This window comes from Nanorana parkeri, unplaced genomic scaffold, assembly GCF_000935625.1.
Source record: "Nanorana parkeri isolate BGI_ZX_2015 unplaced genomic scaffold, ASM93562v1 scaffold896, whole genome shotgun sequence".
Classification (NCBI taxonomy): Eukaryota; Metazoa; Chordata; class Amphibia; order Anura; family Dicroglossidae; genus Nanorana; species Nanorana parkeri.
Genome location: NW_017307164.1, coordinates 687,977 through 701,997, shown reverse-complemented (window position 1 = coordinate 701,997; position 14,021 = coordinate 687,977). Strand labels below are relative to the sequence as shown.

At 44.4% G+C, this 14,021-nt stretch overlaps 1 protein-coding gene across 1 annotated transcript in view; it reads right to left on the bottom strand.

Moving 5' to 3' along the window:
- The window catches only part of FOLH1B (folate hydrolase 1B), a 48,358-nt gene that overhangs the window by 15,510 nt on the left and 18,827 nt on the right, over positions 1 to 14,021 (bottom strand). The window contains 8 exon segments of the mRNA XM_018565863.1: positions 1,087 to 1,169; positions 2,771 to 2,890; positions 7,121 to 7,228; positions 7,564 to 7,649; positions 9,002 to 9,095; positions 9,723 to 9,909; positions 11,275 to 11,400; positions 12,928 to 13,029. Of these exon segments, the coding sequence (XP_018421365.1) occupies positions 1,087 to 1,169; positions 2,771 to 2,890; positions 7,121 to 7,228; positions 7,564 to 7,649; positions 9,002 to 9,095; positions 9,723 to 9,909; positions 11,275 to 11,400; positions 12,928 to 13,029 (906 nt within the window).

Genomic DNA, 14,021 nt, shown 5'->3' with positions numbered 1-14,021 from the left:
GCAGCCTTCCTGTTAACCACACAGTTTAATGGCGGCAGGGGGTTAGGGGGGCCCTTCATAGTTTCTTGCCCTGAAGGTTCTAGTTACGCCACTGAATTCCAGCAATACATTATACAAAGCTGCAGCGGCGGATCCAGGGATATCTGGATCCACCGCTTACACTATAATGTCCCAATCACATCAGTTTCTGTACAGAGGAGCTTACACTCTAATGTCCCCCCCACAGAGACTGATGTGACTGTGGGGGGGCATTAGAGTGTAAGCTCCTCTGTACAGAGACTGATGTGACTGTGGGGGGGCATTAGAGTGTAAGCTCCTCTGTACAGAAACTGATGTGACTGGCTCAGTGTTTTCTGTACAGCACTGCGGTATATATGTCAGAGCTATATATATATATATAGGCTGTGTAGGCCCCCCTACATGGCCTAAAGCCGTGTAGGGGCCCCCAACATTTCTGATGGCTGCCCTGATCCCCTTTATGAAAGATTACAACTGAGCTATAAAATCAATATTAAATGAATAAGTTAGCATTTCCATAGAACAGAACTATACATGACTATACGTGACAACTGCTTCTGCTGTGAATTTCAAGAATGAATTGCGCCACAATGTTTGCAACTACAGACATCAGTGAGGGCTTTAAACCTCATTTGTGGATAGTTAAGAATAAGTATTGAAATGAACATAGCCTTGCCACAATTTTACTTTAGGGCTCACACCATCTGCGTTCAGAGTGCACTGGTCTTTTTTTTCAAGCGCAGCCCAAAAAGCAAGACAATGCAATTTGCCTTGTCATGGATGGGCTTGGTTCACACCACTGCATTCCGGTGGTGTGCGCTTAAAAAAAAGAAGTACAGCATGCAGTAAAAAAAATAAAAGACATAGTATGATGCGGCTTCATTGAGCACATCTGCACTGTCCGGGGCCACGCACACCAGCAGCTGTGTGGTTGAGCATGGCTGCTGGTGTGAACGTACCCTTAACTTGTCACATGTGCAGGTGAATTTTCCCAGGGACCGTAGTGTATAAACATGGCGAATTTGCAGCGGGCTAAAGGTTTGGGTTGACAGGAAATTGATTTATTACCTCTGCCCATTCCGTGGATCCTAAGAGCCCAAACTCTTCAGCATCCCAGCTGGCAAATATAATTGTTCTTCTTGGCCTCCAACCTAAAATAATTTTGAGAAAACAGAGGCATCATGGATGGATATAGACAATGTTTTAAAATTTGGGTCATCACAGGTATTTATTTCTTGCTGGTGCTAGAAAGCTAAAGCAAGCGTTAAGGACAACTAATCCCAAGGTCCCTAGATGTGTCTGCATTAGTTTTCATTGTTCAGACTTAGAACTATTTTTTAGCAAGTACAGAAAAGAACTGTTGATCTTTCCAGAATTTTAGTTCCTTGTCACTTCCTGTGAAAGGAACTGGAAGCAAATACTAAAAGACAGGGAACTCAGGTTAAGGAGGGGCTTATATAGGGCAAAGGGGGTTGATCTTTAACCCTTTTTTGTTCCTGTTACCTAGGGGAAATAAGCTATCCCATTTGTCAGCGCTGCCATGGAGTATAACCAGGAAATCTGTATTACACTGTAAATTACTCATCCATTCGCCCCAATGGAATGGAAATGAACAAGGCAGATACGTTCCATTTCCAACCTGTGTGGCAACCATGCAAGATCCACAAGCTGGAAAAAAAGGGAAAAGAGCCTTAAAAAACAAACAAATGCAGTCTCTACATCGATGGACTGATAAGCTGCAGTATATTGCACGTCTTGGGGTTCAAAAAACAAAACAAAATTAAAGCTGGCCATACACTGTGCAAATTTTAGGTGGTTCTTGATGAACTGGCCGGAATTTGCACAGTGGGTGCTGCTCTCGGCACCCTTTCAGCCAGCATCCCTCGAAGGCGTCAGTCAGAAAATCTTTGTGTGACGAGAGCTGGCAGCCAATGAGCTGCTGGCTCTGCTCGGGTATTCTGACAGCGACCGGCCGGTGCTGTGCTGTCAGAATACACAGAAAACAGCTGGGATTCCCCAATCAATGCGCTCGCTCTGAGCGAAAAAATTAGAGCAGTATATGGCCAGCTTAGCCATTGCAGTGGGGCTACCCCCACTATGCAAGGGTTAACTGCTCATTTTTAGACTAGGGGCCAGAATAAAGAAGATACACTCACTTGATGCTTTTTCCTGTCTGGCTGCCAGACCAGTCCTCGCAGCCTCTTCTCCCCCTGGCTCTGGCGGTCTAAGCCCCGCTGAGATCATGACGTCTAATGCAGGTCCATTCACCCACATTATTGGTGAGGGCGCTAAGGGATACAGCCGGAGTGGAGGGGGAGAGGGGTCAGTGCTCACTGCTGCAGGACTGAGGAACAGGCGAGCATATCTTCTTTATTCTGATTACCCAGACCAAAACGAGCAGCTGTAGTCCCAATGCAAGGGTTAATTTTTGGTACTAGCAGTAGTTCCTCTTTAAGTACCTCTTGTAGTGACTGTAGCATGTAGTGACTAAAGAATAACGAGACCAGACCTGTACCCAGCACCAAATCGAATAGCTAAATTTAACCCTGTATATTATTATCATTGGAAGACTAGTGACAGCTGCTTGACTTGCCCAGGGCTGATGCAGTGCAGGTTTTCATTAAATGAGATTATACATGAAATTTGGGTACAGCGGGATACAAATGCTGGCATATAACCACATGAGCTGAAATATTACAACAACAGAAATATATCTGTAACATAAAAAATTTAAGGGAATTAAATGGATTACCTTGCGTTTTCAATTTCCCCGCACTTCTGACGATCTCGTTCACCACTGCCGCTCCACTCTGCGGGTCAATCCCTCCAAACACCCAGGAATCCCTATGGCCGCCAAGGATGACATACCTGTCTAAGAAGGACATTGGCTTGTTTTAGGAACTCCGCTGGGCATTGTATGTACTATGTAAACTGACCACTTGAAAGAACTTTAATGAAATCTCACAACACCAGCACTGTGAAGAATAGGACCGTCTAGACAGTAAGGTCCTTTTGGATGTAATTATGGAATGACCACTTATGACACCACTGGGATCTGGTGGCTTACTGTTCAAGCCTTCAGTACTGCGGGGAGGCAGGTATAATGCCCTGCACTTTCCCATTCCAAAAATATTCAGAATTCTTTAGAGACGGGCTTGGCATGGTTGTGGAACAGTGGTAATGTATAGGCCCAGTGGGTGGCTAGTGCAGGGTGGGCTATATATTTTATTAAAGTGACAAGTTTGCATCTAATGCCCAACCTTTTTTTAACCACTGGGGAGATTTCCCTTTGCTTCCTGTCCCGTAGATACAACAGGAAGTAAGAGGAAATCTCTCTGAAGTGACAGAAATCCTCATAGACAGCTGCCGCTGGAACAAATAACCCCATTAGAAGATTTCTCCTCTATTCCTGTTCTGGTGACAACCTAACACTTTGGATTTTCCCTCACTTCCTGCCCTTGTGAGACTCCTATGGGAACACTTGTTCTGGTCACGGCAACTGTTTAAAAAGAGGAATTTCCTCACTTCAGGGTCCATGCACACCACATGCGTTTGGATGCGTTTTTTCCAGCACATTCCCAATGCACAACAGTATCAAATACATGAAAATCAACAAGGCCCGGTAACACCAGCACATTGCGCTGTACTGCCTTTATCTGCTCTACTTTTTTTCACTGCAATGTGCATGCAGCGCTTTGTGCACAAATGCAACGCATCATGCAAAATATAAAATAAAAAAGTTGCTATAGAAACATTTAAAAAAAAAAGCTAAATGGAAAGAAAAAAAATGCATTGCAGCATAGCATGATGCAGCTCAGCATGCGTAAACACGTTCACCAGCACATGCCGCACTGCTTTATCACATGCGTTTTGATGTGAATGGACCCCAAAAGGTGCCCATACACCTTACGATTACCGTACGATAATCATATGCGATCGACTTTTCGTACGACAACCTTTAAGGTGCCCATACACTGCTCGATTCTCGTACGAGAATCGCGGGAAATCCCGCGATCGTACGAGAATCGAGCAGTGTGAATGAAGACGTTTCTACTGTACGGTCGCACGTCTTTTGTCTAGGAGCACGCTAGAAGAACGGTGCTCGGGAGACAACTGCCGAACGGGCCGCTGTGCGCACGCGCACACTGCCCGTTCAGCATTACGGTCATCGGAAGCCCGCCCCTCAGGGGGGCAGGCTTGCGATGATCGAGAGTACGATCTGCCTGTCCAAGATGGGCAGATCGTACGTTTTTTAAAATACTTTACAACCATCGCTAGACTAAGGTCTTGCGATGGTTGTAAAGTGTATGGCCACCTTTAGAGTGATATCCACTTACTTCCTGTTGGGAAATCTCACTAATTGGACACAGACAGCAAATTTAAAAAAAACCTGATTACTGTATCCAACACTGAAAAAAAGAAAAGCTTTAGCTTTATATACTGTATACTTTATGGTTATACTAAGATAGGGATTGCACAAGGCACAATGACAAAAGGGCCCATTCCCACCAAATCCGTATATAAAACGTATGTAATAAGCTCACGCATTTCCATTTTTTTTTTTTAAGGAGTTATCACTCCTACCAGTAAAAGAGATGCATTTGCATGCGTTACAAAAATCGCAGCCTGCTCTATAGTCTCAAAAGGCGACGCAATGCACTGGTGTTAACCACGCCATCAAAAAAAACGCTATGTTTTGTGTATCTGCATTTTTACTGTGCCAAAAAAATTAATTGTGTGGGAATGGGCTCTCAGCCTCACCCATGTAGTCCTAAGACAAGGTGCCCTATAGCCTGCATTCATCTATGTGATTAATGGAGCCGTAATAGAAGCACAGCACAAGCAAGCACTGTAAGCTGGCAATGGTGAGCAAACAAATACACAATGCAGCGTCCTTGAGCTGCACTGCAAGTGATTGATGGCTTTATTTTTCACTGAGGTGAATGGACGTTGTCAAACAAACAATCGCCATGTGCACAAGCTCTGAGCCAATGAGGTGTGCTTGTCTGACGTAGGTCACAGCCAATGTGACAGATGATTTTTCCTGATCACACATTCATCATCTTGATTACTTAATTAAAAAGGTTAACTTCTCAAGCTTAACCAACAAAAAGCTAAAATAAATCAAAAAAGATTTGATTGTACTTTTCCAGCTACAATCCCATCAAAATTACATTTTTCTAACTAACAATTTCAATCCACAAAAACAATCAGCAGTAGAAAAAAAAAGTCCAACCACATCATGGATTGGACTGAAATATTCACATTATATAATCGAATATTTGGACTGAAATGTGTGGATACCATAGATTCAAAATATCAAATCCTTAATGCAGAACTCCTTATTAGGCCTCATTCACACTGCTTAGAGTCGGCCCGTACAGATCTGTGCGGCGTACGGCAGCGTACTCCCATAGCGAAGAACAAGCTGCCGTGTACAATCACACGCAGCACCTGTCCTTCCCAGGAGTGGCCCAATACGGCCATGCACGCCGCACGGATCTGCACGGGCCGACTCTAAGCAGTGTGAATGAAACCTTATAGTTGTTATTCTGTTCAGCCAGTGATTCTGTTCAGCGAAAGTGGCTTTACCTTCTTTGAGAAACCCCGCATTCGCAAAGCTGCAGGTGACCGAATGGAAGGGAGTGCCCCTAGAGGAGAAGGGGGGCAGGAACAAAGCAGAAGGTTAATAACGCTTCTGGTCTTCCCCCATTCTTCTCTTTCGGCGATAGCTTCGTTAGCCTAAGTAAGGGCTGGGTGATGCGGGGAACTAATGTTAATGTTAAAGTTAATCTTGATTTGAGAAATATTGAATTTGCTGATTTGGATATATTTGTTAAAAGCCGGATTTGAAAGATCTTTTGGAAACCAATAAAAACTTTGAAAACAGCCAGTCTCAAACCTGCCATTCTAAATGACCAACAGGCAACTCGAAACATTATCGTTCCCTCTCCCAGCCTCACTTCAAATAAAAATACATGTAAAGCTCAGTTGAAGTCCTAAAAATAGATATGAAGTCAGGAGTCATTGTACTAACAACCTCCACTATCCTGTTGCAGCATTTCTGCAATCCAGAGTTAGACCCAGTGCACTCAGTGATCAGAGCTTAGTAACAGATCTGAGGCGTGTTTAGTCGCTCAGCTGCTGCCCATGGTGAGTTAGCAAACTGCTGCTGAATGCTATTCTGCAAGTCAGCACTAAGCATTGCCTTAGCACTCGCAGCAGACGTGAATGTGTATGCAGAGTTCTGAGTGTGATGGAGTAGGTGGGGAAAGAGCACCAGCGGCCATTTTAACTGTGGGCACACCTGGCAGCGCTGGAGAAAGGTGTCTGAACCATGATAGAGGAAATCACCATTCAGCGTGGGAACCTACAATGATATGTTTTGGTTAACGAGCACACCAAATATTCGTTGGAAAATTGTATTTATTAGTCAAAAATATTATCCTCCGCCATTTTGCTCAGCACTGTGCAGCCAAAGCGTTCAGAGAAGCTGCTGCAGCGAACTGAAGTGCTGCAGGACAGCTTGGCTAATGAACTGAACACACCTCTGGTAAAACACGTTCTCTCTCTGACTGCAATACAAGTCTGGGTGAGGACTGAGGTGCTGAGGGGTGTGGCTGCTAATCAGCTCTGCCAGCACAGACCTCTGCTGTGTGTGGTGCAAAAAGCAACATTTTTACTGAATTATATTTAATTCATTATATTACAAAAAATTATATTATGGCATTTCCAAGCAAAAATGGGTCACAAATCATAACACACACAGGATATAGGACCATAAAAAGATAAAAACGAGGAAACTTCAATGGCCTTTTAAAGGATGTGAGACTTCAATTGAAATTTTAAGTATTTTTAATGACTCGCCATATGTATTAAATGGTTGGTAGGTTTTTTTCGTTCTGCCTGGAGTTCAGTTTTAATATAAAAGGGACTCTTTATATCAAGTAATACTTAAAAATACATGTACTTATATTAAAATGAACGCAGAACTACTTTATACTCCTATTAATAACCATCTATCAGTTCAGATGTGTTACGTGTTCTACAGGAAGGATTAGGAATTGCTGTACATGAAAGGATTAGAATATTGCACTGTCACCTGGCTCCACGGCTCCTCTGATGGTTCCAATGACATTATACACTCTTCTTATTTCGTTTAAGACAACCAGTTAGACCACATGGATGTGAATTTGGTCATACTACCTCTCTGCTTAAAAGTGACACTTTCATATTCAACCATCTTATCAAGTTCCACAAGCCATAAATTCAGCGTGGGGGGAGAGGGAGAGATCCATCTACGAACTACCAGCCTGGACGCTGTGAATAGGGCTCGATTAAGGGCCACAATCGCGTGAAAGGCTAAATTCGATGCATCAATAACACCAATGATACAGACTAGTGGAGAGCTAAGTAATGAGGATTCAAACACCAAGTTAAGGACATCTAGAACCTCATCCCCATAACGTACCATGTATTCCATAACTTTATATTGTTTTCATGAGCACTACAGAAAATAGAAATTCACTTACTCTTTGGCACGACTTCCAGAATAACCAGGGCCAATGTTGTACGATATGTTGAGACCTCCCTTCCAGGCTGGGTCTGGAGATGGGCTTCCTCCCAGGTTCCTGTAAAATATGCAGAAAATGGAGGGGTTCACTTTTTAGCTAAGTAAAGAACAGTTATACGCACCCGAGCCTGGAAGCTGGCTGGCTGTTACAGCGCTCCCTCCAGCCTGTCTCCTCCTCTGCAGCGGTGATATGTCCCTCGGCATCCTCATGTTCTATACACTGTGTATAGAAGGTGATGACACAGGGATCTTAGACCGCTGGAGCAGAAGAGGAAAGAATCTGGAGGGACCGGTCTAACAGGACCCAGGATCAGATGAGTATTTACACCCTAAACAAAGCCTCACTGCAAAAGGTTAAGAACAATTTTTCCCGGAGTTCTTTAAAATCCATTGTTAATTTTTTGCTGCCTGAATCACATTGGCAAGACAGTGGTGTAAATTGACCATATACAGATTGGTTGGTCGCCCTGCCAGCATCACTTGGCTCGAAGGAGCTGGGTGAAAAATTGTTGGCCAAACAGCTGCAGTCACTGTTTGGGTATTCCGACAGACATGGGTGCTGGCTGTCAGAATACAATAGTCTAAAAGGGGAGATCCCTCCATTCACACTCTTTAGCAAGGTAATTTTTCTCATTCAGCCCACAAATGAATGTATAGTATGTAAAGTGCACGTAAACTGTCGGCGCCATATAAGTACCTAAAATAAATGAATTGACAAGACTTCACTTTCTGTGGTGAAAATGGAACAGGAAGTTGGAGGAAATCTGTACAAAGTGAGGGGAATTCTCCTTTTAGACAAGTGTCACCAGAACAGGTGTCACCAATGGAAGACTTACCCTCACCTCTAGTTCTAGGTAAAACATTAAAAGTTCCAATCGCTTTCTGTTTCAGAGACAATGGTCACCAGTGGTGTCACAAGGGGGGGGTGCAGCCCTCACTGGATGACACCATCAGAGGGGGCGATACCAAAATGACTGACAGTCATTTTGGTATCACCCACTCTTAAAAGTCGGGCACTCAGTCATGGCCCTAGAGTCTGAGAGAGAGGGGAGAGGATCCTCTCTTTCCTGCCGTCCATCACCAACATGGACATCACCGCACATGCGTGATTGCGTCACACTACAGACGTCATAGTGCATTTGCCGTTGCCAGGTGACACCCTCCCTGGTGCTGCCGCTGAAGGTCACCAGGGCACACAGAGGGCTGAATCTACCCAGCGGGGACACATACAGCCATAAAAACTTGACAGATGTTCTAATCAAGCCCCACTCTCTCCAAAACGGAAAAAAAAATTGTTTTCCTATAAAAACAATTCCACTTTTTTTAAAGGAATACATAACTACAGTCATTGGTATCTGCCTTGAGTTCTACTCTATAAAGCTCCTCGATTTACATCATACTCATCCTTACCTTAGTAGCATCTCAGCATCGCTGTACCCTATAGGGTGGACTGGGATTTTAGGGAGTCCTACACCATCCTTCACGGAAGATCTGTAGGCGTACTCTGATGAAAACAAAATATGAAATACTAATTCTAGACTAGAATTAAACATGCCACCTTACCAAATCATAGGAGGTCACAATCAGGGGTGTAACTGTAGATCATGAGGCCCTTTTGCAAAGTTTTGATGAGGCCCCTGGGTGACCTCCCTACTGTCAATGATATTAAAGTCAGGTAGCAGGAGAGCTATATGCATTTGCTTTCTTGAATGGAAATGTCACAAGGGGTACAGGGTCAGTGTCAACAACAACTTCTGCAATCCTTAATGGGGCCCCTTTTACGCCCCCAGGCCCAATAGCAACTGCATGGGCTGCTATGGCTATTGTTACACCACCGGTCACAATTATGCATGCAAGCTTGACTAACACAATGGAATAACAATATATATACACACACATTGAAATTACTACCAGAGTCACATACAGTAGACTGACTATTTGTGGTTTTCAGTCAATTTTCAAAATTTTACTACTAGGTGCAGAGAAGTCCTTCTGACAAACAAACACCAGAGTTGTTCTCCAGTCCTGGCACAGATATTACAGTTTATATCAGACAACCTCCCATGTTCGAATATAAAATGTAGATGCAGCTAAGAATATGACCAGCTGTCTGCTGATCCGGTTCTTGTACCTTTAGCAGGGTAACCTGGAGTTAGAGGGTCTCCGGCTCCATTAAGGTTCAGCACGTTCCCTCGCTGGGCCCCTCCGCCTGGCAAGTTCCAGCCATCCGGATAGGGCTCTACGCCAGGGGCGCAGTAGTCGGCTGGGTCGGAAAACAGGATAATCCCAATGGCTCCTGCGTTTTCAGCATTATTGACCTGGAACAGCATTGTTACACTTTCATATCAAAATCAAATAGAAATATTGAACAAAATTGAAAGCATATTTTCAAAAAGAGAACCTTATGCAATGTCACATTTGTTTCCATCCAGAGCTGTATTATTTTTCACCAAATCTGATACAAGTGATCGAGCGTCTATAGAGACGCTCGATCGCTTGACTGTGTTGAGCTCCCGGCCGGCCGTGTAATTACAACGGCCGGCCGGGAAGCTGCTCGTCGGGCTCCACTTTCTGCTCGTCACAGACGAGTGGATTTTTCGAGCCCTGTATGTATATATATATATATTTCACACATAAAGATGTTATCAAGAAACTATAAAATTGCATCAGCTTACCCCATGAGGGGTGCCGTATTTTGAGATTCTTCAAAGTCCTTAAAGGAGGACTATGAGGTGAGTGATTTACACTCATCCTCATAGCTAAGGCCGACGTGTAACAATGAAACTGTCACAGGTCAGCTCTATAGATTGGGAAGTGAGCGAGCACACACCGTCGATCGCTCACTTCCCGATCATATCCCTGCAGAGAGCGGTGACAGTCAGTCACCGTTCCCCACAGGGATTCCCCCTCTACTCTCTGATCCTCCAGCACTGAGTGGAGGAACAGACGGGCCAGGAACAGCTGGCTCTGCCTCCAGATTGACAGCGGGCTCTGCCTATCAGCCAGCTGGGTGGATCCAGACAGTATTGTCGGGATCCGTCCTGGCTGCGGCGCTCTGAGTATAAAGTGGGCAATAGGCCGCTATATACTGAGCTTTGGGTCACGGGAGGACGTCAGTATATGTCCTCCCGTGACCCTAAAGAGAACTATGGGATAAAAAGCTTACTCCATAGTTCTCTTTTAGGAGACCCAAGCAACATTAGGAGGTGGATAGCACGTCCTCTAGGGATGATGGATATTTACCGCCGTTAATACAAAGTATGTATGTCCTTGCAATATATGCACACCCTTGGGAGATGATCTACCCTAAGCAATGTAAAGCATACTTGGCTGCAATGAAATCCAAAGCATGTTATCAGCCCTGTCTGAGTTCTCCCCTGTTGGACTACAGAACATCCTTCCCTCTCCTCATCTCCATACCATAAGGGGGAATCATGTAATCACAAGAGGAGAATTGGACAACGCTGCTTTAGATTTTAGTGCAGCAGAAGCAGACTGTTCAGAAGGTTAGGATAGAAACTCCATGGATTTCTGGCAGATTCAACAGGTATTTTTTATCTGCAGTTTTGAGATAAAACATAGGGGTGTGTGCATGCATTGCAGAGTATTGCAGAGATGCATTACATGCGTTTTTCTTTTTTTACATTTTGCCCAGACATACACATAAGACGTTGGTTTCTCACCTTATTTCCTCGAAAGATTTTTCCATATCTGGCGATAGCAATCTTCCCTTGAACACTGATGTTTAGGACTCTTTCCAGATAGTGGAAGTCTTCTATTCGGCCATAATTGACATAAACAGGCTCTCCCTGTGGAGATAAAAATACCTTTCTCAGACCATTGTGATCATCCGAATGGATTGCAGGACCTGTCACCTGTCCTGACTCTGCAAGAGTACATTAAATGATACTACAACTTAAAAAAATAAAAAAAAGCAAAAATGAACCGAACAGTCAAGATAATGAGCCACAATAATAACAACACACATGCTTTACTTCAGAAGAGTGCCCTGCTCATATATCTTCTTTATTGCAGAAGGTTCATGAAGTGCAAGAAGAAAACTGGGACCTGCTGGCTGTAAGGAAGTAGACTTACATGGAACACAACTACTGTGTAATGTTACTATAAAGCTTTCTCAGGCATTGATATTTCACTTGTGGTTTACAGCAGTGGTTCTCAACCTGTATTTAACCTCAGCACCCACATATGTCCTTGGTCATCGAGCCACATATGTCCTTGGTCATATGCATGGAGCACCATCCATATGTGCATTGCTGGTACAGCTCCCTTGCATGCTCTGTAGAGGTGCCGGGAGCCAGAATGTGACATCATTTTGGTCCAGGCACCTCTACAGGACACACGAGGAGCTGTAAGCAATGCATGTATGGATGGAGCTCCCTTGCGGCCATAGCGCAATCTCACCCCACCTCAAGTGGACACTCCGCGCCGTGCAGCATATTTTGAATGGCTGCTTGCAGCACGCACTAGGGGGAGGCTGATGAGCCTCTCACACTAGAAAGGTGGAAGAAGGTATGCGGTGACCCACTGAACACGGTGGGTGACCCACTTTTGGGTCACAACCTACCAGTTGATACCAATAGTTTACAGGGTATTAAACCATATCGTATTGATAAGTCATGCATATACCCGACAGCCCCATCAGCTCCTATTTGGTCTTAGTGCAACTTGATAGGTTCTCCTATTACACTGCGAGTAGGGTTTGTTTTTTTCAATCTCTTGAGCAAGACACCTGCAGTGTTCACATGAATTTAAAGCCTAACTCAGGGCAAAATAGTTATTGTTTAAAAAGCTCCATTGGCCTCTAGTTTAAAAATAAAGAAAAAGCAGCTCAGATTGTAATACCCCCTTTCAATCAAGAGCTGACCTCTGCAGTATCATTTCTTCACCACAAGATCTCCTAAGTCTTCCAGGCTGGAGGACACCTAGCAACACTCAACCTGGGCGCATACACCATGTCCTACCCAGATATCTGCGCTGGCGGATGGGAGCGGGGAGGGGGGAATCCAGTCCCTCCCCTGTCCCGGCTCTCTGCCGTGACAAGATCGAGAAGTGAGCGAACGCCGGTATGTGTTTGCTCACTTCCCGATCTACTGAGCCGACCTGTGACAGTTTCATTGTTACAGGTCGGCTAGAACTATGAGGATGAGTGAAAAGCACTCACCTCATAGTTCTCCTTTTGAGGAAAGCAGAGTATTCTGCAGGTTACTGAGTAGACTGAGTTGGAGATGCTGCTCTAGGTACCCAGGAATAAAGTTAGTAGTTTCTATATAATTGAACTAAACTATAGAATCATACAAGGTCAAAAACAAGCTTACCTCGGGGGTTCCAGCAGGTGAATATGCATTGTACGGAGGGACAACATTAGTGATATTCTCATATCCAGGAGGATCAGGCTCACGCAAAGACGTAGTACCCAACTAGACAAGATCAAATGCAAACACCAGAATGAATCAAAGACCATACTGAGGTAAAGAGATTTACTTCCAAAATACACACATGTGTGCAAATAGTTAAATTATATCTAAACCCAATAACAAAAATCTATTCTATTGCAGTGTACTAGGCCTTCAATGTGGGGGTTGCATTAGTTTTAGGGTTTTTCCCCCCTTTATTTTCACCTGGTGATCCTGCCGGGAACACACTTCCTGTCCTAGGGGACAATTCCCACTCTCTCTATGGAGGAACAGCATTGCCATCCTAGGCCACTTGTGGAATAGCAAAGGAGTGGACCAGGCAGGAGCTTCATTTAGCAGGTTTACTGATAACAGGTGTAGCTGGGACCGAGCAACAAGCAGTTCCAAAGAACAAAGACTCGCAGACCCCTTTCTAAAGCTGGCCATACACTTTACAACCATCCCAAGACCGGGCTTCCGATGACCGCAATGCTAAGCGGGCAGTGTGCGCGTGCGCACACCGGCCCGTTCGGCAATTGTCTCCCGAGCATGCCACAAACCAGCCGAAAAGCGTAAGATTTTCGGCTGGTTTTCGAACATGCTCCTTAGACAAAAGACGTGCGACCGCACAGTAGAAACGGTCGCACGCTTGCCATACACTTTGCGATTATCGTACGATCGCGGGATTTCCCGCGATTATCGTGCGATAATCGCACAGTGTATGGGCACCTTTTAAGAAATTTTACAGTACAACCATATGGGCTACAATATGATTGGCTGCCAAAGCCTACGTCACTGCAGTGCAACTTACCATAAATCTGACATTCCTCAGACAGTATGTCTCCCAAGTTGTTCTAGACCCTTCTATATGAATTCTTTTGCAGCCCAAGAGCATATACTGGACATGTGCCGAGAGTATATCTTCTGAGGGTTTATTAGTATGTCTGTATAAAGTTCACCTGGATGTCTGTATAAATCTGCTCAACTTCTAAGACTAAATAACTTTTAATATGAAA